The sequence below is a fragment of the Chelonia mydas genome, chromosome 23, assembly GCF_015237465.2.
Source record: "Chelonia mydas isolate rCheMyd1 chromosome 23, rCheMyd1.pri.v2, whole genome shotgun sequence".
Taxonomy (NCBI): domain Eukaryota; kingdom Metazoa; phylum Chordata; order Testudines; family Cheloniidae; genus Chelonia; species Chelonia mydas.
In genome coordinates this window covers 11,149,513-11,175,585 of record NC_051263.2, presented here as the reverse complement: position 1 = coordinate 11,175,585, position 26,073 = coordinate 11,149,513, and the positions used below count along the sequence as shown (strand labels likewise).

Below are 26,073 nucleotides of genomic sequence, written 5' to 3'. Positions count from 1 at the left end.
CTTTGAATTGGTTCTCCTTCAGTTCAATTCTGTTAAACTGACTATACTGATAAAACATATATAAAGAGCTGTGCAGGTTCCCTCTTAGAGGTAAAGGCGCAAAAATATTTTTCCTAATAATGCAATTAATTTTAATTAGTCTCATGCATTGTGTTTAGACTCCAGAAAGAGGCAGAGTGTAGCATCTCTAAAGCAGTGACAATGCTCAGGATTTCTTTTATTGCAGTGACAAGTTCAATTGGTACTTTTTACAGTATGGGGACGAGTCTGGTTTGGACTCTTGCAGTGGAGTTGCTGAGGGATGTCAGATTAGAAGCTCTTCAGGAGAGTCATAATATGTGCTAACTAATATGTGCAACTGAAATTCACAAGGTGTATCAATAAAGAAATTCTTTTTTTTCTTTGCAGATGAACTCAAAGTAGAACTGAGTAAGTGTGTGTTGATTCTTTGAATGTAAAAGTCAATTCAGTTCCATGGTGGAAAAGAGATGCAAATAGAAATGAAGTTCTCACAGTTAGAAATATGGGAACTGAAGGATCTTTGTTGTTGTTAGAATATTATTTTGAAAAAAAATTGCTAGGATGGACAGATGAATGCTACAGACCAATTCCTGCTTCCATTGGGTGAAAATCTCACCTATGCAATGGCTATGTGTCACTCAAACCCCACCTACCCCTTCAAAATAGGGCATATGTGAGTATCTTGTGCTGCGTAATCCTAGCACTTGCTCACTGTCCAGAGATGAATTTCACCCCAAATCAGTCCTTACATGTCTTTGAAAGGAGTTAGGCCCTGACAACGTGTCTCCAATGATGTGATTTGGAATTTGTCAATGACATCAACAATGGCAGTAGAATCAGGCCCTTTGAGATAGTGATTGTGTGTGGGTGTCCCACATTCAAAATATGAACTGTCTATTACCCTTGGTATACTGTCAATTGTGTTTTCTCCACCACCACCCTCCTGCCCTCCTTGAGGTCTGGGGCGGGCAAGACAGACACTCCTTCCAATCTGAAGAGTTTAGGAGCCCCTTCAAAGCCTGTACCACTGGCCAGGCCTGAGGGGTGCACCTCCATGTCTTTGAGGGCTGGTAGAGAGGGAATCTCTTCATTTCCATCCTGACCTAAGGGGCATGGTGGAACTAGAGGGGAGAGGAGTAGCAGAGCCAGCATGGATTGTCACCTTCCTAGCAGGCACGGTGATGAAAAGGCTGAGGACTTCAGGAGTGCTCCTGCCTTTTTGGTACAGTGAGATGGGAAGGGAGAAGCCTTCTTCATTTGCTGAGGAAAGAGGCTGTCTCTCAGCATGTGCAGCAGCTCTGACTGGCTGCAAGCAAAGGAGTTGGGCTGGTAGCCAATCAGAGTGGGGTTACTCTACAGAAACATCTGAAAACTTATCGCTTATGGGGAAATCCCATAGACCTGACTAATTAGGGGCCATCTGAAATCCCACAGAGCTGGCAGGTCTAAGTCAATTAGACTTTGAAGGGTGTCGCCCAGTTGAAATATCAGTAAGTACAGGTACAACATTATCACACAAATATCTGTTTACTTTGGTTATCTTTGTGCAATGATATTTTTATGTCTCATCCACTCTTCCTCTCACCACCCTTAAACTCACTCCCCTCTTGGTTATTTGGAGGGAGCAGGCCTTTGTCTTGTATTCCTCTCCTCCTATCTCCGTTGTTGCTGCAGCCCATTTTCATCTCCCTCGCAGCAGGGAAGCCAGCAGCTCCAGGGAGAGGCAATGCAGCTCCCCACACTGCCAACCTCACTGCACCTATTTCCTAGTGATCTGCTGTCCCTGTCTGAAGCTGAGGAGTGAGTGAAGCATGGAACAGACCTGGTGGCTCCACAAGAAACACAAATGGTCCCCAAAACAGTACGATAACCACAGTGTGTGTGTACCATTAGTGTGCTTTACTTTCTCTTTTCTGCACAAGTAAATCATTCTGTATTGTGTCTGACATCCTCAGTTATCCTCAACCTGGGACATTTCTGCTGCCCAAAGGTGGAAAATCAGCAGCATGTGCCTCTTTGAATTCAATGTCTGTTGTTTCTCACTTTCATTTCAGATTGGAGAAGGACTCACAAGTACGCAGGTAATAGAATACACATTTCTCCTGGTAATGAGAAATCATCTTCAAAGTTAAAAAAAACCCTAGAAACAGAACATACTGCTATCATGGAGATGAAATTTGAGACCCTATGCCATTTCATCTCAAGCTTTTCTCATTCAGTTTCTTCAACCAGTGTAACTTATATCAGAATCTGGCAAAATATATTTGAGTATCAATAGGATAAACATTCCAAGATCCCTTCCATTGTTGAGTCATGTGCAATCAAATATGATATCTCTGAAATATTTCAGTGTAACCAAATTTTCAGAATAGAACAAAACCCATTATCAGTAGGCATTTTGCCTGAATAAGGACAGCAGGAATTGGCCCACAAGCCATATCTCCGACGTTTCAGTTTATAATGCAATTAGGCAAGGGTTTCTTAAATTCTCTCTTTGCAGATGACATCACTCTTAATCCAGACACAGCCCACCCCAATCTCTCCATTTCTAAGGATAAGAAATTTACTCATGAAGCCCAACCTCAAAAAGTTCTACCAACTCCAGAGAGATTTGATTCGACTGTCTGCGTGTTGGGCTGTGAAGGATTCTCCTCTGGAAAGCACTACTGGGAGGTGGATGTTAGGAACAGCACTGACTGGGACCTGGGAGTGGCCAGAAAATCAATAGAGAGAAAAGGGAAACTTTCCCTGTGCCCTACAAAGGGGTTCTGGGTTCTGGTTTGCAGTGGGAGAGATTACTGGGCAAAAACTGATCCATGGACCCGAGTCATCGTGCAAAAAAAGCCCAAGAAAATTGGAGTTTACCTTAGTTACCAAGAGGGGCTGGTGACCTTTTTCAATGTAACTGACATGTCTGTGTTGTTCACATTTAATGATTGTTCATTCTCAGGAGAGGTTTATCCATTCTTTAAAAATTCCCACAAAGAAACATCAATGAGAATTTGTTCTATAAGAAAAGATGAATGAGTTTAAAGTGGCACTGCCACTCACTTATCCCAACATATCTTTGAAATAAAATTTCCCATCAATGAATTTGAATTACATTTTGCCTCTACATTAATTCTGTGATGCCATCTCTAGAACAGCACTGTTATTCGTTTTATGGCTGTGAACCTATGACACCAAGTTTCTCTCCAATACAATTTGAACTATAGTTTTTATACTGTACTTTGTGTGCTGCCATCTTAATTATTTGCTTTCAACCACAAATAATTTTTTTGTTACTTCTGACAAATACTGTTATTTGACTAGACTGTTAAGGAAAGGATTTTGTGTTGTGTTTGTGTTGTGTTGTGGTGTAGATTTTAAATAGAAATCAGTGCCCACAATTAGGTTTTCAAGATTTTCAAGAGTTCAGCTGCCATTTACCCAGCATGAAAATCCTTAGAAAATCTGACAAAAACTGCCATGTGGGATTTGCTGGGTGGATACTAATGGGAGAAAAATCCATCCTGTCTCACACATTCATTTTTCTCTTAGAGACGCACCCCCACCAAACTTATAACTAATGTAGGGCTTGTGACTAGAACTATATAGCTACACAGCAGGGTAAGGGAAAAATAAAATACCCTCCATCCTTCTACACAGCCACGCAGGACTTACTGTCATAGTTACAAGGCAGTTACATGTCTGACCCCTTTCTAGTCCCTCTGAGAGCTCCCACCCTGAGACCTCTTTCTCTCACCTGTCTCAGGGTGGAACCTCATGAGCCTTCAACACTTAGATGGGGATCTGACTATAGTAACTTGGTCATACCATCCCCTTGCCACCCTTCAGTCCATTCTTAGACTGGGCACCTTCTTGAACCATCCAGGAAACTGTGACCAATGAAACTGACCAAAAGTATTTTAAAAACTAAGTGTTTTTATTTAGCAGTTGTGTAGTTTGTAGAAATAGAACAATATCCCTTTAAATAGTCGATGAGCCTTCTGTTTGTGGTCACCATGAACTAGAAGCTGCCAGAAACTGGTCAGAGCAGCAATATGTACACACCTAGGCTTGTGTAGGCTTGTGTATATTTAGTAAACTCATTTATTTGGAATTGGCTGTGCCTGTGTGGTTTCTTTATATTGTTTTGTCTTTGTAAGGAGCAGACGACACAATGATCGGTAACAAGGAGGAAAGCCCAATCCCAGAGTACAGTGGAACAGGGAATAACTGCAGAGTCCTAGACTAAAAGGAAACTGCAGCAACTGGGACTGCAAGAAAACCGATCATACAGGGTGGGGTGGGGAAAGGTTTGTAAAAGTCTGGCTGTTTGAGGAAAATTAACTTGTTTGATAAAGTGAGTCACTCCTCCACTGAGCTGTGGTGGGAGAATGGAACAGAGTATGACAGCTAAGGTTAAAATTCTGTCACAGGTTGTCATAAATATAAAGGGAAGGGTAACCACCTTTCTGTATTCAGTGCTATAAAATCATTTCACCTGTAAAAAGTTAAGAAGCTAAGGTAACCTCGCTGGCACCTGACCCAAAATGACCAATGAGGGGACAAGACACTTTCAAATCTGGAGGGAGGGGAAAGGTTTTTGTCTGTCTGTGTGATACCTTTGCCGGGAACAGATCAAGGGTGCAAGCTCTCCAACTCCTGTAGAGTTAGTAAGTAAGCTAGCAAGAAAATGCGTTTGGTTTTCTTTGTTTTTTGGCTTGTAAATTCGCTGTGCTGGAGGAAATGTGTATTCCTGTTTTTGTGTCTTTTTGTAACTTAAGGTTTTGCCTAGAGGGATTCTCTATGTTTTGAATCTGACTGCCTGTAAGATTATCTTCCATTCTGATCTTACAGAGTTGTTCTTTTTTTGTTCTTCCAATAAAGTTCTAATTTTTAAGAATATGATTGGGTTTTTTGGATCTTAAAAATCCAAGGGGTTTGTGCTCATCTAGTTTATTCTCAAGCCTCCCCAGGAAAGGGGGTGTAAGGGCTTGGGGGGATATTTTGGGGAAATAGGAACTCCAAGTGGTCCTTTCCCTGTTCTTTGTCTAAAACACTTGGTGGTGGCAGCATTTTACCTCATCCAAGGGCAAAGACTTTGTGCCTTGGGGAAGTTTTTAACCTAAGCTGGTAGAAATAAGCTTAGGGGGTCTTTCATGCGGGTCCCCACATCTGTACCCTAGAGTTCAGAGTGGGGAAGGAACCTTGACACAGGTATTTTTAATAAAAGTCAGGTACAGGTTTGGGCAATAAACAAAAATTCACAGAAGCACACGGCCTGTCCCTGACTTTTACTAAAAATACCCCAGGGGTGGGGGACTAAGAGAGCACTGCCAGGGGCTAACCTCCAGCAGCTGCTCCAGCCCCACCACTGCTCCTGCAGTAGGGGCTGACCACCACTGTTCCAGCCCCAAGAGGCTCACTGATTCAGCCTTGGGCCCTCTGGTCCAGGGGCCGGGGACTGCTGCTCCATCTGTCAGCCCACTGGCGAGCTGCTTCAGTGGCCTCAGGGTTGACTCTTGGCTGCTGTTCCAGCAGCCCAGGGACCACTGTTCCGGTGGCATGGGGGCTGACTGCAGGACATTGACAGCTGCTCCAGCTCTTCCGTGGAATAAGTCAGGGAGGTCCCAGAAAGTCACGGAATATGTGACCTCTGTTACAGCATTGTATCCTTTAGTGATAGCTAATGATATCAATGTTCAGCAAAATATATCAGTTTTACTTAGGATAATGGGGACTAAAGCCTATAACCTGTTGTGTAGCCTGACAGCTCCTGCTGAACCAGCAGACAGAACATTTGCGGAGATGATGGAAATTCTCCAAAATCACCTCTCGCCAAACCAATGGCGAGTGCAGAGTGTTTCTGATTTTATAAACAAAATTAAAAAGAAAATGAAACAATTCCTGAATATGTGGCTGATTTAAGGATATTAACAGAGTATGGCCAGTTTGGAGAGTTGTTGTGCACTAAGCAAAATGAAGGAATCCAAAACCAGTTATTGACTGAGGCTGATTGAACCCTACAATACGTGCTAGAACTTGCTGTATCAATAGAATCCGCTGCTGAAGACGCCATGGAGCTGCAATCACATCATGTGATTTGAGCAATAAACAAACCGGCAGTCAAGTGGAAAGCACAACATGGACAGTGCTAACAGAAAGACTGGTGCTTTCATTTGGAAAACAGTCTCACAGTGCAACTGATTTTTGGTTTAAGGACAAAATCTGTAGGAACTAAAACAATCTGGGGCTCACACAGTAATATGGAGGTTGTCAAGGTTCGTTCCCCACTCTGAACTCTAGGGTACAGATCTGGGGACCTGCATGAAAAACCCCCTAAGCTTATTTTTACCAGCTTAGGTTAAAACTTCCCCAAGGTACAAACTATTTTACCTTTTGTCCCTGGACCTTATTGCTGCCACCACCAAGCGTCTAACAAAAATAACAGGGAAAGAGCCCACTTGGAAACGTCCTTCCCCCGCAAATCCCCCCAAGCCTACACCCCCTTTCCTGGGGAAGGCTTTGTAAAAATCCTCACCAATGTGCATAGGTGAACACAGACGCAAACCCTTGAATCTTAAGAACAATGAAAAGCAATCAGGTTCTTAAAAGAAGAATTTTAATAGAAGAAAAAGTAAAAGAATCACCTCTGTAAAATCAGGATGGTAAATACCTTACAGGGTAATCAGATTCAAAACATAGAGAATCTCTCTAGTCAAAACCTTAAGTTAGAAAAAGACACAAAAACAGGAATATACATTCCATTCAGCACAACTTATTTTATCAGACATTTAAACAAAACAGAATCTAACGCATATCTAACTAGATTGCTTATTAACTCTTTACAGGAGTTCTGACCTGCATTCCTGCTCTGGTCCCGGCAAAAGCAACACACAGACAGAGCGAACCCTTTGTTTTTCTCCCCCTCCAGCTTTGAAATTATCTTGTCTCCTCATTGGTCATTTTGGTCAAGTGCCAGCAAGGTTATCTTAGCTTCTTAACCCTTTACAGGTGAAAGGGTTTTTCCTCTGGCCAGGAGGGATTTAAAAGTGTTTACCCTTCCCTTTATATTTATGACAGAGGTCCATGAACAATGCACAATAACTACATCACGGGGGCAATACCAGAGGATTTCAGATGTATTAGCTTGCAGGTGACTACATGGTGTCCACTGAGAATGTTATAACATCTCTACAACTATTTAGTTTAGAAGACAATAAATGACTAGATATTAAAGGGTATTCCTGGCACTCGGTGTTGGATGATATACTGGTCCTGGAAGCTGGTGATTAAGAACACCACAGACACCTCCCAAGGTACCGGTGAGGCTGTCTCGATGTGGGCTTAGAGCAAACAAGGAGAAATACAATATTTCTAGATTCAGTTGTGTACAGCAGGCACACCACTGATAGAGATGGTTTGTGTTATCACAGCACACAGTGGAAGCTGTCCTTATGGCATCTCATCCACAAAATGTGTCACAATTGTGTCCCTTTGTGGGGATGGTCAGTTATGACTGTCACAGTTCAGGACAACTGCACCTGTATTTCCCCTCGGCAGCCCAGCAAGGGCACCCAATCTCAGGCTTCCGTCTCCCCACTCATCACCACTCTTGGACAGAAACCCATGTATCTCTGTCCCTTCTCACCAGGTTATTTCCGGGCTGCACAGTTCCCTGCCTTACTGTGTATTTCCCAGCACAGACAGATTGCCCAGGTGCACCTGCTTGCTTTCTCTTCTCAGGTAGTTAACAGGTGTAATTGCTACAGTTATAAGGTATCACACAGCATGATGTATGTACTTTATCCTTAAGGTAAAAAGCATTACAGAGAGAACATATTAAACTAGTAAAATAACTTACACACATGCTACGAAGCTTATCAGAGATCACCCCCAACTCCAACATGGGTTCTGGCAGGAGCTGTCCTTCAAACCCTCACCCAAGGGGATTCCTTTGTGATCATAAGTTCATCACAGTTTCAGCCCAGAGTAAGCACTCGGTCTTATGTGGCCGCATTAGGCCAAGTCCTTTCAATCCTTCCGTAAGGACTGGTGCCCTCAGTGGGCTAGAGGTCCTGTCCATGTACAGGATCAGGGAGAAAGTCCTCAGTCAGTCTAAACAGACAAAAACCCTTTCTTTGTCTGTTGGTCCCTGGACATCCAGTTTGAACGAGTATATGCGCACCTCGCCAGTGAGGTGGCTTCAATGGCTGGCCTCAGAGGGGAAAATTTGTATTTCCAGAACCCCAAAGGATTTCCTAGGAAATCCACTTCACATGCATTTTTCCAAAAAGTCCTTTGAAGTTACACACAATCCCAGGATACTGTATAAATATTTGCATTGTTACTGCAATGAACTGCAGAGATATAAATCTTAACTCAATAATTACATTAATTTGATACAAATAATTCTGGATATTACAGGAATTTATCAGCCTGTCACAATTACCATAGGTTCTTGCCTAACACAGAGTTACATCTTCCATGTGAACTTTTGGACAGGAATGATGTTGGTTCACACACTGGGTGGGATGGGACCAAGAAGCTTGTATGATCTGAAAGGGTCCTTACACCCAACAGTGCATCTTTGTCCATAAAGTCAGGTTATGATTCTTCCCCATATGAAGAGGAGCAGTGATTTCACATGTGCTGGAAGACCAGAATGGAAGACCTATTGCCTTTGCTTCTAGATATCTCACCTCTGTAGAATATATATATGTATTCTCAAACTGATAGAAAAGCTGTGAATTTAGTCAGGGTAGGGCTTTGTGAGCCATGACAGTAGGGGATAGGCTGGGTTACCCAAAATAACTGTGACCCAACCACTCCTTTGACATCCATATCATTGGGTGGGAATAAAATCCCATTTTGTCCAATCTGGAAAACACTGGGTCTCCAGAGTACCCTGGCACTATGTACTCTGCCAGTGCATCCCACATTGGTGCTCATGAACCTTGCTCTCAATGGTCAGCCAAGCCCTGCAGACTGAGCTAATAGTGACCTTCTGGTTTACATATTCATGCGCACCTTGGACACGTGTGGGGTGGGGGTGGGGAGGGAGGATGGGCAGGGGAGACAATGTTTGATTAGCCTAGGAAGTCCATTTGCTCAAAGCCAACCATTATTTCGGGGATATTAACAATCTTCACCTCCAGTGGGTGAACCACACTAATAATCGCTTTCCATCACCACAGCACCAACAGCTGACTTGCCAACACCAAACTGATTAGCCATGGACCTGTATCAGTTTGGGGTAGCCAGCTTCCAGATGACAACAGCAACCTGCCTCTGCACTGATATGGCCTCCCTCACCTGCGTGTCCTATGCTGGGGGGTCAGGGGAGCTCCTCACACAGCTGAATGGAAGTGTCCTTCCTCATGGAGAAGTCTTGGACTTACTGCTGAGAATCTCAGGTCTGCATGACAGTGTGGTCCCAATACTCTGAGCTTGTGGCCCTGCTCCAGAGCTGCAGGATAGCAGAGAGGGAATCCACAGCTATTAAACCCTGCATCAGCTATCACCACTGTTCCATGCCTGTATTCAGTCTCCACCATCTCCTTAGCGGTGCATGCAACCACCTTCTTTGGGCAACAAGCCCTTTGTAGTATCTCATGCCCATAACTGCCTGCTGCTGTCAAAATGTGATTTGCATTGATGCTAACATCTGGAACAGATCGTCCAGAGGCAGGCCCCTGCCTTTCTACCAGTTGCAATGGAGGCCTCACCCAGGAATAATTTTTCTTTACTCATTTGGTGGGCTCAGACCACATCCCCACAGGGGTCTGAGAAGAACAGACAAGTTCTCCCACAATACGCTGTGAACGAATTCATAGAGCAGTGCAGCTTGCGGCAGCACTAATAGCCCTGGGACATGCTCCCACAAGTCCTAGTGACTCACACGGGTGAGTGCAGCACCAGTGTGAATGCAGCAGTAGATCAAGTACACTAGAGATATTTTTGTGCCTTTAGTGGGGTCCACAGGCCAATTAACTCACAGCATACTGTTGACTTACACACCAGATTGTTGTGCACTAACTCCATACAGTCAAACCCTAAGAGACCAGAGCTGGAATCAATTAAAGCCAGGCAGAGGGGCCTGATGGCAAAGATTCATCACCTTGGAAGCATGGCAGAGCACACAGTGAGACAAAGAGAAAATTAGCTGCAATCTGAAGGACAATAATGTTATAACTATCACCCCCCTTTACACAAAAAACAAGCAGCTACCCAAAGCTAAACAGGCAGAAAAAATATTTACAAAAGAGGCACACTCCTCAGCCTCTTAATGGGCTTGTCTGGAGTGGAGGGGAAAGCATTGTGTCAGAAAACATAACACATTTTAGCTAGGATGCTATTGAACAAGATAGTGTGGCTAAGGACACTCAAGTTTATTAGTGGGTCAAGGGAGACATCCACAACAAACTAGCATTATTGTAAATATGGCTCTCATTGTCCATCCTATAGGCAAAAATCCTGTTTAACATGATGTCAGTTAAAACATGTGAGTTAACGTATTTTGTAACATGTACACAATACCAATATGTGAAAGAGTCCTGAAATAAGGAAGAAAAAATAATAATTCTCTCAGGGCCCTGAAAATGCGATGGGGTTCATCCCTTTAACGAAAATACATCTCTATAACCTCAGTTTCACAATTCTTTTCCCAATTTTATGGGAGCTGGTAGGCAGTCCTATGTTTGAGTTACCTAATTTTTTAAAATATGCTTGCAACATTTTTTTTTTGAAGCACTCGCACCTCCACTGTTTACAGCAGACCTTAGAAATTCAACAGCACTTTGAGTCTTTGAGCTAGAGAAATGACTTCTATGTGTCCCATGAAATTCTGTTCAGGTTTCGCTGACTTTTGAAAATCACCATTTCACTCCTGTATTCAGGAAAATTTTGGCAGCCTGCCAATATCATAACTGAATGCAAATATTCTAAAAAAGCTGGGACCACACCACAGCCAAACAGCAGTAGTAACGCTGCCCTGGCAATGCTTGGGTGCTGCTGTGAGGGAGGAACAAAGAGCTAGCCTGGGCTTCCCCAGTCACCCTTCTCCACATGGCCCCAGCAGCTCAGCCCATCTCCTGTATAACAGCCCTCTTCAGCCACTTCTTAATGTTTGCAGTGTTGTTGTAACTGTGTTGGCCCCAGCATATTAGCAAGACAAAGTGGGTGAGGTAATATCTGTTATTGGACCAGCTTCTGTTGGTCAGAGAGACAAGCTTTCACAGAGCTCCGTGTAACAGTCTGAGCTCAAGAAGAGCTCTGTGTAACTCAGAACTTTGTCTCTGTCACCAAGGAGAGGTTGGTCCACTACAAGATATTACTTCACCCACATTGTCTCACTTACTAATGTAGTTAGTCAGATAGCTACGTTGGTACCAGAGGTAAAAGGCTCAAATCCTATTCAGCATAGGTGGTTGTTACAGTTGTACTCAGTAGTATTTGTTTCGATATTTTCCTTTTATTAAAACATAGGAAATTATATACAAAAATTATGTACATTATATACAAAACATTCTATGCATTAAAAGAACATTGTTTAGGATATAATGTCAAGCACTCAAAAGTTAGAAAATGAAGACACATGGTTACCTGGGCAACATCAATTCACCCCCGCCCCCCATGTGTGTCTGTATTATGATACAATTGTCAATGATGTGATCACTTACTCTTTTTTCCATAAGAATATAAGAACAGCCATACTGGGTCAGACCAATGGTCCATCTGGGTGAGTATCTTCTCTTCCAACAGTGGCCAGTGCCAGATGCTTCAAAGTGAATGAACAGAACAGGGCAATTATCAAGTGATCCATCCCGCAACATCCAGGCCCAGCGTCTGGCAGTCAGACGGTTAGGAACACCCAGATCATAGGGTTGCACCCCTGCCCAACTTGGCTAATAGCTATTGATGAATCTATGCTCCATGAACTTATCTAGTTGTTTTTGGAACCTAGTTATGGTTTTGGCTTCACAACATACCCTGGAAATGAGTTCCACAGGCTTACTATGCTTTGTGTGAAGAAATACTTCCGTTTGTTTGTTTTAAACTTGCTACTTATTGATTTCATTGAGTGACCCCATGTTCCAGTGTTATGTGAAGGAGTAAATAACACTTTCTTATTCACTTTATCCACACCATTAATAATTTTAATGACCTCTATCTCACCTCCCCCTTAGTCCTCTCTTTTCCAAAATGAACAGTCCCAGTCATTTCAATCTCTCCTCATATGGAAGCCATTTCATACCCTTAATCATTCTTGTTGCCCTCCTCTGTACCTTTTCCATTTCTAAGATATCTTTTTGAGATGGGGCAACCAGAATTCCATGCAGTATTCAAGCTGTTGGAAGACCATGGATTTATATAGTGACCATGGATTTATATATTCTGTCTTATCATCTATCCCTTTCCTAATGTTTCCTAACATTCTATTAGTTTTTTTGACTGCCGCTGCATATTGAGCAGATGTTTTCAGGGAACTATCCACAATGACTCCAAGATCTCTTTCTTGAGTGGTAACAGTTAATTTAGATTCCATCATTTTTATGTATAGTTGGGATTATGTTTTCCATATGCATTACTTTGTATTTATCAACACTGAATTTCATCTGCCATTTAGTTGCCAAGTCATCCAGTTTTGTGAGATCCCTTTGTAACCCTTTGCAGTCTACTTTGGACTTAACTATCTTGAGTTATTTTGTATTTATTATCCACAGGAGCCTTGTTTGATTCAGTGCACAGGATGGATGCAGAAGGAGAAGAACCTAAATAACATTTTTCATTATAGTTTCTGTATGTAATTTAAATAGTTTTCAGCTCTAAAAAGTGTGGATACTAAATCTGCCTGGAACCTGGGGAACTTTGGTTTATGGCCTTTAAAATTAGGGGTACGTGAAAGGTATGAAAAGTGAACAAATGAGGTGGGAGACTGACAGAGGAAGGAAGTAACAGGGCTTTCTAAATCATAGAGCAAACTAAAGGCTTGGGAGCTGCTGTGGGCTGTGCTTGGTGCGAGATCCTGGGACAGCCGGCAGGGCCAGGATGGGAAGGTTCTGCGGGGACTGGAGACAGCAGTAGTTGGGGAGCAGCATGTGGGATGGGCTCAGCCCAACTGCCAGTGCCTCAGGGAGATGGGGACCCTGAACTGGGAGAGCCCAGTGTGGCCCACACTGGGGAGATGAAACCTAGCGGCAGTCAGCTCTCTTGCTATAGGAACGCTGTAGGGACATCACCTCCCTAGGCTGCCTGGCCCTTCTCCCTGAACCAAGCAGGGGCCACTCTGACATCCCAGCCAGTAGGGCTCATTGTGGGACTGCTCCCACCCTGACTCTGAATATATCACTGCAGGGCAGGGCAGAGCAGAGAGGCAGCCAGCACTACCTGGCACTGCCTCTCACCCTGCCGCAGAAAAATTAAAGTGAGGAAAATCCTCATTCCTCCAGTGAAAGGGATGAGGGGGCAGGAGACCCTTCCCTAAAGCAAAGGAGAACAGGGAGGACAAGGAAACACCCAATCTTAATGTAAAAATTGTCAGTGATGGGGAATCCACTGAGGCCCTTGGTAATTTGTGCCAATGGTTAATTACTCTCACTGTTAAGAATTTACACTTTATTTCCTAGTTTCAACTTCCAGCCATTGGCTTGACTTCTACCTTTCTCTGCTAGACCAAAGAGCCCAGTATTAAGCACTTCCTCAAGTAGGTACTTTTAGACAGTAATTAAGCCACCCATAACCTTCTCTTTGTTAAGCCAAATAAATTGAGCTCCTTCAGTCTGTCACTAGAAGGCATGTTTCCAATCCTTTAATCTTTCTTGTGGCTCTTCTCTGAAACCTCTCCAATTTATCAGTACCCTCAAAGAGAGTTAGAAGCCTAAATATGCCCTGGAAGGACGCACCTCCCTCCACTCAGAATTATCTGCCATGTACTGTCTCTTGGAGTTAGGTCCCTGTGATGACAGTTCTCAGGGTACCCAGGATTCTGAGTTGTTGTAACTGCTCCACTCCAGTGTGAGGGAATGCTCCCTGTGCCTGGCTGGATATCAGCTCCCTGATAGCACCAGCCTTTCAGTCACCCCAGCACTCTCCTCCAGGCTATGCCAGCCCTGTCTTCACCTTGCAGGTTAACAATAGGTGCACCTCAATCCCCTTTGAAGTGTTTCCCTGAGGTACCCAGCTCCTGAAACTGACTATTCACAGAAATCTGAGATCCTCTGCTCCCGAAGGGTCAGTGTACCTGAGTTTTACCCTAATCCCCCACTCCTGTATAACCCACAGCACTCGTAATAAAACAGAAGTAGGTTTACTTGAGAAAGGCTAGAGGTTCTACTAGAAACAGGGGTGATGGGAACAAATGGTTACAGTACAAAACAAAATATTAAAATACCAATGGGGGACTACACATATTAACAGTTATCTTTCTTATGTAATATAATAGGTTCCCCCCACACAACCCACAAAGTTCAGTCTGTTGTAGATCTGATTAGAGGACTTCAGAGGAGCCATGAACACCTTGTTCATGAGAACACCTCCTTACTCAAGGTGTTTCCTCACTGAGTGGATACAGAGAGCCTCTCCCCACTCTGCTATCCTGAAACATGGTTTTATCTCCATTCACAGAAAAGGCAAACCTCTGTTTGTTGTAATGTTCTTTTTTCATTTTCAAGTGATTTTGATTGCGTGCAGTTGTCATTGATGGTTTTCCATTGGAAGTCTTGGGATGGAGCAAGGCTACACAACTGAGCCTTGCATTGCATCAGCGCCTAACCTGGGAAGGGTGACAACTCCTTGCTGCCCTAATAAGCCATCACTGAGACATATTTTCCCCTGGTGACTAGTTTTACTTGAGTTCATAAAGCAAACTTTCAATATAAATACTTTGTTAGTTAAATATTACACGTACACATATCTCATAATGATTAGGAGTCTTGACAAGTTACAAGCTTTCTGTAGATACCTCACATGTAACTGTTTATGGGCAAATATCCTGCAAGATATGTTTGATGTAGTGAGTTTGTCAGGTCGGAGGTAACAGTTGTTTGCAAACAATGAGGGACCCTTTGCCAAGGAGCCTCTGTGTCATAGCACCTAAGACAGACTAGCTCTTCCTCACGAAAAGAAAAAAAAAGGAAGAAGGCACCACCCCCTTACACCCAGTAGTTACAACACTCATCCACGATGTAGGAGAACCAGGTTCAGTTCTCCACTCAGCCCTTAAGTGGAGCAGGAACTTAAAGCCAGGGCTCCCACAACTCATGTGAACACTCTAACCACTGGGCTATGCAATATTCTGGAACAGGGTTTACTCAGTCTCTCCTGTTGAAACTTTTCCATTTTGTATAACTAATTGAATGGTCATTGGCACTAGGACTGGAATCTATATCACCCCCTTCTCTGGTGAGTGCCCCGACCACTGGGCTCAATGAGCATTGTGGTGTTTTCCCTAACATATCAGTTTGGGGCTAATATCTCTATCAGGTTTGCTGATCCTTGGGAGATTGGGACATTAAAAAAAAGATCCATTTCCAAAGATTTCACAGCAGACAATAGGCCTGCTAAGGTACAACTCTGTGGGGATGGATGCAAGGGGTATGTGCATTCCCTTGGATGATTTTTTGTTAAATCTGGGAGTGAGTTTCCTATGGTTGAATTTCAAGTCATGAGATTTAGTAATATTTCCATCCCTGCTTTGGCCTTTTGTTTGGTTGTGGATGGTCCTGCCCTGATTTCTTCTCTTCTCCCATCTTCTCAGCTCAGGATGACAGGGAATATGGGTCATTGTCTCTATCCCGACAAACAGTCTGCATTGATAATTTCGTAGGGAAATCCCAGTCTCTGAGGGAGCATATGCTGAGGGGTTTCCCATTGTCTCTCCCCATATCATGACCAGGCTTGAGGAATGGATATACTTTCTCTGAATTGTGAAGAGGCATCACAAAAATATCAGCCAAGACGTTAACGTTATAAAATGAAACTGTCCCTGCTTCTCTATCCAGATAAACCCCAATCACTGTCGGCCATAAATCCCACTCCCGGATTTTAGTGTTTGCCTCATTGGGGTGATATAGCCCCTCATATCTCCGCAGGGACCAGCACCCCTCCACAGGGAGGTTCTCTAATTGTGCTGCTATCACTCTGTCCCTCACAGTCTCGCTCAGCACCCCCAGCTCCCAGTCTGGTTCATCCCTGACCTCCACCTCCCAGTACTGCCTCCCATCCACAAACCCTTCCCTCCCCACTGCAATGAGGGGTCCAGAGAGGATGGTCTGCTCTGGAGATTCAGGTTCATGCCAGACTCTTCTCCCATCCACAGACACTTTCAGTGCAGGGTGTTTACAATCTGGATCCAGAGTGATGGGAACTGGGGAGAGAAACCAGAGCAAAGGTTAAAAAACATGGGCATGTCTAGTCTTGAGAAAAGAAGACCTGAAAAAGGTCTGTAAATATGTTAAGGGCTGTTATAAAGAGGCTGGTGATCAATTGTTCTCCATGTTGAGGGTTAATGAGACAGCTTGCTGATGACAGGCCATTAAGGACCTGAGAAAGGATAGCCTGCAATTTCCCACAGTTTAGAAGTTTGTGCTCAGAACAGCACTTATACTTAAAGCTGAGTGAAAAAATGATTCTGCTGTATGGGGGTTAACCGGGAAATTGTTTTGCTACATTTTGAACGAAAGCAGAATATTCTCAGTATTTCTCAATGAAACCAAAACCAAGAACAACAAGAACAAATCATTTCAGATTGAAAATTGCCAAGAATGAAAAAAAATGAAAACCCTGAAACATTTTTTTTTTGTTTGCATTTTGTTTTGTTTAATTTTCAGGGGTGTTTTCGGTTTTTTTTTAATCTGAAAAAAATTGGCTTTTCATTTTTTCTTTGTTTCTCCCCCACCCCCAAAACAAAGCTAAATTGTGAAACAGCACTTCAAAATGAAAACTCAGAATGTTTCATTTTGAAATGGTAGACCCATTTCAACTTTTCTCAAAAAAATCAATTTTTATTCCACCAAAAACTATTTGCCAAATTTGACCCAAATTCATGATTAGTTTTGGTGTTCTGAAAGATGTTGTTATTTGGCACATTTACTATTTGCCAAAATTTATCACCCAGCGTTAGCTGTACCACTAAAGTCATAGAGTTTAAGGCCAAAAGGAACCACCAGATCATCCAGTCTGTCCTCCTGCACACCACAGACCTCCTATGCCACACAGCATTTAAGGTGATGTAAATGAATTTGGATTATCATGATACCTGTGGCAAAGTCAATACATAGCAATGCAGAATTCAGTCCTCTTTCACCAGGGCAAAAGTAATTTGTAATCGTACTTAGTGGAGGACAGATCATTCATAAGACGTCTGTCTTATGTCTTGCAATGCACACACTCACCAGCCTAACCCTCCAGTGGTGCCCATACAGCTTGTCTCTCCACACCTAATTTTGGAATATATGTTGTATTTTAAAATCTGGACTATTGGGTACCTACTATTTGGGGAGTGGGTGGTTCTGGCCATCAATTCACCCCCATCACAAACTCTAATGACACGCTACAACTTTTGTACATTACACAGCATTGACTAATATATGCTGGTTAGTACATATATATATTGTGGTGATAATACTATTCACAGTATATATTCCTTGCATTTAAAAATACGTATTATTAAGCATTAATATAGAAGTTGTGTAGCCCAAATTGGCCTGAATCTTTATTAAAATCCTGTTAATGTATGCTAAGTATCTCATAAACCTTGCATTAGCTGAAGTAAGCTTTGGCTTAAATAGGAAAACTGTCACTATTAGGACACATAATTGTTTCCGTACAGCAACAGAAAGGGAGTAACCCTCGCAAACCTATTTATCCTGGTACAAACCTACAAGGTGGCTTCATGACCCTTAGAACCTGGAATGCATGTACCCAGAACAAAGATTAGGGTGCATCATGGGACCAGAAAAACAAGATAAACAAGGGATCAGAAAAACAAGATAAAAGCTAATTGGTTGATTATAGTTTCAAATGAGGCATATGGTACCTTTTACTGATAAACAAATAGTGTATAAAAGGATGACTTTTGAGATGTAACTTTGGGAATCACCCCTTCTGCATCAGGTGAATGTAACATTGCTTTACAGGATCACTCTTGGGACATTGGTATCTTATAGAATCTTTTTCCTGTACCATATTAATAAACCTAATTGATACTGGTTATTTGGTCTCTTGAGTGTATTTCATAATGAAATAAGGAACCAAAGTGTGGTCAACCAATTGACTATACAATTTATCAACAGACACATCTGGCCCCAGGCTAGAGTCAATGGTACTTCCCGGTGCCGTCCCACTCACCCATGTAGCTTCGAGCCTTCCTACAAAGGAAGGGAAATGAATATGTTTATAGAGGCTGGATTGCCTGGACATTTGTAGAGAGAAATGATGTTATTCTGGAGCAGATTAGAATTTGCATGTCCATGATATTCAACACAGAAACATATCAGCTTACCTAATTCCACTGTCAGTCTCTCTGAAATGGAAAGAGATTGTGTTATTCCCTATAAATTATGCAGAGCTGTGCTGATCCAAAGTCATGTGATCTCTTTAAGCATGTTTCCTCTATTCTCTCACAGCAACAGGAGATAAGACCCAGTCAGACACTGAGAGAGAGAAAACTCTTTCACAGCTGTGAGATTAGAGGTCTCTGCTAATAACAATCATTTCCCAGTGATGGATTTGGTATTTTCTGTGTGACGCTGGGGCTTTACTCAGCTGGTCACCGTTAAAATCAAGGAGCTTAAAGGAACCTCAAAAGGTTAAAATATGTTTAAAGAAAATTCCTTTCTTCCACTACTGATAATTGGAGCTGGGCAAAATTCTTCAGACAAATAGTTTATTCAGTGAAAAAGGCAGTTTCAGGCCAAGCAAAACTATTTGATAATTTGGATGGAATTTGGTGAATAGTTTTAGCTAAAAACGTGTGTTTTTTTTTCAAAAAAGTAAAAATGTTCTATTTTGACATTTTTGAAATGAAATGTTTTAGTGGAAATGATGTTTAATATTTTTAAATTTATCTCAAGTCATATAAAAAGAACAAAATAAAAAGGGTAATTAACATCAAAAAAATTGAACACCCCAAACAAAAACAAACGCCAAAAAATGGGAAAACAGTGTTTCAGGCTGAACAAAATGTTTCATTGATCTTTTTTTATTTTTCATTTTCCTGAGAAAAACTGAAAAAATTGCATTTGGGTTTGACAAAAACAATGTTTTTTGTCAGATTTTTTGGTTCAGCCACTAAAATGAAAAATCAAGTATTCACTCAGTTCTAATAGTAATCCATGAGGTCATTAAATTGATGTGTTTCAGCTATAGCTGAATAGGATTTAGATTAACCTGGAAAGGAACAGTGCTCTCATTCTGGATCTGGTATTGACAAGAAAGTAAGGAGATTAAATATGTTCCCTTGGTCATACTCACACATGGGGAAACGGTCCCCATAGCTACAGGGACTCAACCAGCCCTTCTCTAGGGCAGCACAAAAATGTGACTGATTATCTCATGCTGAAGTCAATGTGACATCTATTTATCTAGGTGTGAGAGCTTGTAACCTTATGTCTGCTGGAGAAAACATGCATGCTGGGGTAGGGTTAGCTTTGGCTGTCTCAGATTTGGTTTATACTGTTCTCTCAGTCCCATGATCAGTGCACAAAGCTTATAGAATAGACATTTCTGTAGCTACTCGGCACCATGTGCAGCAGGTAACTTCTGCTCAGTGACTCTCTAATGGGGCAACAGATGGACTTACCAATCCTCTTGCTTTGATCATGCTGTTCTGGGAAGAGAAGAGAAGAAAGAAACACAGCACAAACTCAATGTGTGGAATTTGGATTAGAGCAATTTGAACAATGGAGCCATGTATCTCAGAACCAAAGATACGTTGGGTGAGGTCCACAGAGGTATATAGGTACCTAGCTCCCATTGAAATCAATAAGAGTTAGACACCTAAATAATTTTGTGAATCCTATTTGTTGTTGTTAATGAACAAGAGCAGGGGCACCATATGTAACATGAAGAAAGAGTGTTGTGTGTCTGCAATGCGCTCTATGTCCTTTACGGGACTGATCTGTAACTTTGTGAGAGAGACAAGGTGAGTAAGGAAATATCATTCTTGGACCGACTTCTCCTGGTGACAGAGAAAGTCTTTCAAGCTCCACAGAGCTCTAAAAGATATTACCTCACTCACCTTGTCTTTCTCATATCCTAGGATCAACATGGCTACAACAACACTGTCACATTGTGAAACTACAAGGGCTTGTTTGAAGGGGCTTGGCTATTGAGTGCTTCTGAGGGTTCCTGAACTTACCACTCACCTTTAGGTTTCACATTGAATGTCTTGATTCACTTGTGAAAAGTGACTTTAGTGCATCTGTGCATAGAGCATTTCACAAAAGTCAATGCACAGTTAGGTATGATTCGTAGTCTCTGTTTAGTGCTCTGGGCCTGGAGACATCAGAAGTCGGGGTTAAGGTTCCTTGGCAGAGCTGGGAGGGAGGGAGAGGAGCCCAGGAATGAACTAACAGGGAATGTTGTTTGTGGCGCATTGAAAATCACGTTAAAACTGTGATTTATCACTTAAAATTCTATGGGGGTTTTCATGGTCCTGCCTGCAGACAGGAGAAAACTGGTGATGAGAATGGGATCCGTTTCTCTGCTACGTTTCACTGCATACAAACAGAGAAGATAGAGAAAAACATAAAATACTCCTGCTGCCAGTTAATACTAACCTTATTTCTTACAATTCAGAATAACACACAAAACCAAATACAAAGCAGGCTGCTCCTTATGGCAGAGAGACCCAACTCACTCCACTTTGCTCTAGCTGTCTGCACACTGAGTGCTGAAAGACCCAGATCACACACTTCCCAATCCCTACAGAGCCCAGTGCCTCTAAGCAGGTGGAGGAAACTCTCTGAGAATTTAAAGTGATAGATCCCAGTTTTAACACAGTTTTAGGTACACCACCTTGCTGAACAGGAGTGAGGTACATTTGTAGAGATGGGAGGGATATCCAGAAAAGGAATAACACTTTTTCAAGACCAAGGTGTATTCATAGACCTTCTTGGAAGAAGCTTGCCCAGCCCTAGCCTGCCCTGTGTGTGGCTTTAGCTAATGCTGTACATCCCTCCTTCCCATAAACACTACACGCACTCCTCATTGCTGAGAATGTCACAGAAGACTTAGATGCTGCATGTTCTGCTGTATATTCCTATGTCTGAGGGAGCGGGAAATGCACACAGAGGTGATTAAAGATCATACGCACAGAGGAGGGAAATTGTCTATCTAATTATAATGTGAAAACGCAGACACAATTTTGCCAGGGGATTTATCAAAATACCTGATTCCAACTCCTTCTTCTGAGCCTCTGGAATAGGAGAGAGAAAAGAGTTAGCCACATTCTCTGTCATGCTTTCTACTACACACCTGTAGCGGTTAGATAACAATACTCCCCTCTGCCAGCCACGGTGCAGGAACCAGGAATTGGGGTAGGAGCAGTGCTGTATCAGTGTTATGCATGGCCATGCTGGCCACCTAGACTGGACTCTTGGGACCAGTCAGTGGCTCCTCAGACTGGCAAAGTGGAGACTGAGAGCTCAGTGAAAGCCACACGCCCAATCCTGCACCACACAAAATGTCTCACACTGCTTCTTAGCCAGTTACAGAAGGGCAGTGATGGGATAACTAAAGGAGACCCATCCAGTTTTCAGGAGGAAGAGGTAGGATCTGTTATTGTGTTAAGACAACAGGGCAAAAAGCCAGGTCTCCAGAACTCTATTCCCAGCTCTGCCACAGAATTACTATGTTACCTCAGGTAGGTTCATTCTTCCTCTGTAATTCCTTTTATTCATGTAACGTGGTAGCCTGCCCCTTAAGGGCCAAGATGCCTGGGGTTAGCCAGGCATGTTCAATCAGCCCCACTTTTGCCATAATTAACCGCATCTTAGAGAGAGCAGGGATCATTGAGGTCAGGTGACAGCCTGGAATGCCTGGGCCTTGCAAAAGGGCTGAGAAAACCCATTTTGCAAGAGGACTCCAGGGAACAAGGTTGGGGTCTTGATGTAGGGGCTGGATGAGGAGCTGAGACTGTGGGAAGGAGCCTGGGAGTCAGGCCTCTATCCCAGAGCCAGAGAGATTTAAAAGGTAGTCCAGAGGGGCTGAGAAATGTTCATCAATATATGACAGGATAATATATTGATATATCACATTATCAGTATGTATTATACACACCAAATATATTAATATGTATTGAGCACATAATATCAATATAACATCACTATATTGTGTATGTATATCTATCTATCTATCTACCTATCTATCTTTATATATTTAATGCAGCCATTAGAAAACAGAAAATTTGTCAAAGACAAAGTACATTAATGTGCCCTGGTACAAGCTGGGGAGGTACCTTCATGGACCAGTACCTGGAATGCTGGTATCCAAAAAAAAGATATGGGAAGGTACAGAACAAGAAGTTAAGGAACTCAGGTGAACTGCTGGGTTTGATTTTAGTGATGTGTACAGATTTTTGTAACTTATAAAATCATCCAATAAATACTACCAGCTGAAATGTGTAACTTTGTAATTACATCTTCTGTGTAAGGGGAGTGTACAACACTGCAAGAGACAGCTTCCCGGAAACTGGTGTTGTATTGAGGTTTTCTTCCTGTACTATGCTATTATTTACTTTTAGCAATACACTTGACTGACATTGGTTGTTTGGTCTCTTGAGTACATTTCATACCAAACAAAAGTGTGGTCAAGCTATTGAGTATACAATTTATCAACTGAACTGTTTTGAACTTTTCTCACCCAGAAGGGGTCCAGAGTAGATGTGACTTAGCCAGAGGGCTAAGCTGTGCACAGAAGTGGGGCTTACAAAGCAAGCAACAGGGGTCCTGGAGGTGAAGACGCTTGCAATGGCATGCTCTGATGCCCGGAGGTGATATGGGGGTGGGTGGAACTGCTTACAATTCTCTTAATTGTAATTCTCCCAATTCAATTCTTGATAATTAAACTTGTACAATTTCAATAAATCCCCAGCCTGAGCATTAGCTAATGAACAGGATATCAAGGGCAACAAGAAATCTAGTATAGGTAACTGGTTAATTTAAGTTACTTAACCAGTTTATGTTTTATGCCCCAGCCTTCTCACACACCACAGCCTTTTTGATTTTCTACTAACGATATCTCACTGGCTAACGTGCAACAAACCATAAATAAAATCAGACAGAATAAATGTTATTTTGCTGTCATAAAATCTGCTGAAACTCAAAATACATTTCTGCAACTGAAAATCTGAGGAGCAGGGATTTATCAGCTCACACAGAGCCCACACTGGATTCCTGAGATCATGTGATGAATTCCCCAATGCCTGGTTCTGTTTTTAGTCCACCAGGGGACTTGCCAGAAGAGGCTTTATTGGGTCAGCACTGAATCTTAATCATTGATAAAACTACTCAGAATGGAAGGCCAGATCCTGCAGCCTTTACCCATTTTGAATGCTGTGTTGCTCCATGAACAGTCCCATAGAAATCCAGGAGACAGTGAGGTACAATGCAGTGTGAGTAAAGCCTGCAGAATTAGAAGCAGAATCACCACCACAAAGATGAGCTCCTAGCTCAACCCCACCCCCACCACGGAAACAGAAGCATTGACTGTCAGGTTTCCCCTGCAAAGTACATGTTTGTAAAGCTATCATAATCAGTGTGGGTAATAACAATGGGGAGTGAGGCAGCAACTCATTAGACAGCCCTGTTCCATTCAATACCTTAATCCATACCAGCACTCACACAGTTCTACAGAAAGAACAATATAATAATAATAATAATAATAATTAATAATAATAATAATACAAGGGACATACCTAGAGATAATAGAGCGTCTGCTTCACAGCCTTTCTTTTGAGAAACCTTTTGCTTCTCTATAAGATTAAGAATTAAACATATCATTGGTAATACAAAAGCTGTCTGAAGTCATAGGGAGTATGGTCAATAAAATAACATGAGATTTTCAACTACCAAAGTCCAAGATTCAGTAATCCATACGTGGCCAAGCACCTGTGATCCTAAGCACAGCAGGTAAGAAGTAATGGCCTCTGGCAGAGACAGGTTACTGGGCCAGATCGACCATTGCTTGAGGATCACTATATTTCACCTGGAAATGGAACTGCTGAGTTTCTAAAAATAAATGTGGCAAAGGAGCCAGACCTCCCCAGAGCTGGTATTGAAACCCCAGTCAGTTAAACCTGAAGGAATCATAGAATCATAGAAGATTAGGGTTGGAATGGACCTCAGAAGGTCACCTAGTCCAACCCCCTGCTCAAAGCAGGACCAATCCACAACTAAATCATCCCAGGCAGGGCTTTGTCAAGCTGGGCCTTAAAAACCTCTAAGGATGGAGATTCCACCACCTCTCTGGGTAACCCATTCCAGTGCTTCACCATCCTCCTAGTCCCACTCCTCCAAAGGCCATAAGTCTGAGACAATCCCCACACACATCAATATCAGACTAGGGCAGCGCAAAATTACCTAAATAGAAGGGAGCTCCCCTGGGGTAGATTTAATAACAGACGTTCTGAAAGGCAAAGGACTGGGTCTGCAGTATGTTCTGTCCCATATGAACATATATCAAAATCAAGTCCTTGTTGCATAGAGCTTACAGGTTACAACAAAAGACAAGAGGGATAAGAAAGATGGTGTTGGGGAGAACAATTGTGTAATATATATATATATATGTTCTCCCCATTGTATATACATACACAATGCTAATAATTCTTTGCCATTTTTTCCTGATAATTATTCTCTCTAAATCTGGTATCTTTAGTTTTCACAAATGAATCTTTTGAGCGATTGTTTTCTGAAACAGAATCATTGTAAACTATGTGACTTGTAAGACAGCCAGTCCTATGTCCTTAGTCTAACACCCGGGCCTGGGATTTAAAAAAAAATGAATAACAGATTCCCATCACCTTTATATCTACGAAATGCCCAGGCTCCATTAGTAAGAAGAAGTAGCATAAAAGATACCCAGAATGCAGCCAGCCAGGGAGAAGTACGGGGGAAAATGTCATCTGTGAAGCAAAGATATAACAGTGTATAAGGAACATGGTCCCATCCCAGAGCTGGAGGAATGAGATTTTCCACCTCATTTGACTGTACAATCATGGCTCAGTGATCTCCAGCAATTCCTAAGGATCGTGCTGTATGTAGGGAAGAAGCTCTGATTGTATTTTCTTTATGCTAGATTTTTAAAGGCATTAAGGTGACTAAAGATGCAGATAGAAATCTAGTGATATTTTCAAAAGTGCCTGGACAGACAGATGCTTTTTGAAAATCCTAGTGAACATCTATCTGCTTCTTTAGGCACCTCAAAAACTTAACAAAATTATCTTTCTCTGTTCCACCTTTACGTGGAAAGAGGCAGTGCTATTAGTGAGTATAAATAGCCTGTGGGTAGGGGGAAGCAGTAGGTGTGATATATCTTGATTTAATAAGGATTTTGACACAGGACCACATGATATTCTCATAAAGCAAACTAGCGAAATGTGGCCTATGTGAAATTATTATAAGGTGGGAGCACAACTGGTTGAAAGACCGTATTCGAAGAGTAGTTATCAATGATTCACTGACAAACTGGGAAGTCGTATCTAGTGGGGTACCAGAGGTGTTAGTCCTGGGTCTGGTACTATTCAATATTTTCATTAATGACTTGGATAACAGAGTGAAGAATATGCTTATAGTATTTGCAGATGACACCAAGCTCAGAGTAGTTGCAAGCACTTGGGAGGACAAGATTAGAGTTCAAAACAACCTTGACAAACTGGAGAATTTCTCTGAATTCAACAAGATGAAATTCAATAAAGATAAATGCAAGGTGCTTCCCTTAGGAAGAAAAAAAATAAATGCACAACTACAAAATGGGGAATAATTGGCTTGGTGGCAGTACTGCTGAAAAGGATCTGGGAATTACAGTGGATCACAAATTGAATTTCAGTTTACAAACAAGTTGGATAAA

At 42.2% G+C, this 26,073-nt stretch overlaps 1 protein-coding gene across 4 annotated transcripts in view; it reads left to right on the top strand.

Moving 5' to 3' along the window:
* The window catches only part of LOC114018365 (butyrophilin subfamily 1 member A1), a 187,874-nt gene that overhangs the window by 71,983 nt on the left and 89,818 nt on the right, over nucleotides 1-26,073 (top strand). For 2 of the 4 annotated variants that reach the window (XM_043534744.1, XM_037888674.2), the window contains 3 exons: nucleotides 409-429; nucleotides 2,076-2,102; nucleotides 2,522-4,562. In XM_043534744.1, coding sequence (XP_043390679.1) covers nucleotides 409-429; nucleotides 2,076-2,102; nucleotides 2,522-3,048 — 575 coding nt within the window. In that variant the 3' untranslated portion in view covers nucleotides 3,049-4,562. Of the gene's footprint in view, nucleotides 1-408; nucleotides 430-2,075; nucleotides 2,103-2,521; nucleotides 4,563-26,073 lie in introns of those variants that run through there. The other 2 variants (XM_043534746.1, XM_043534745.1) reach the window with 1 other exon arrangement.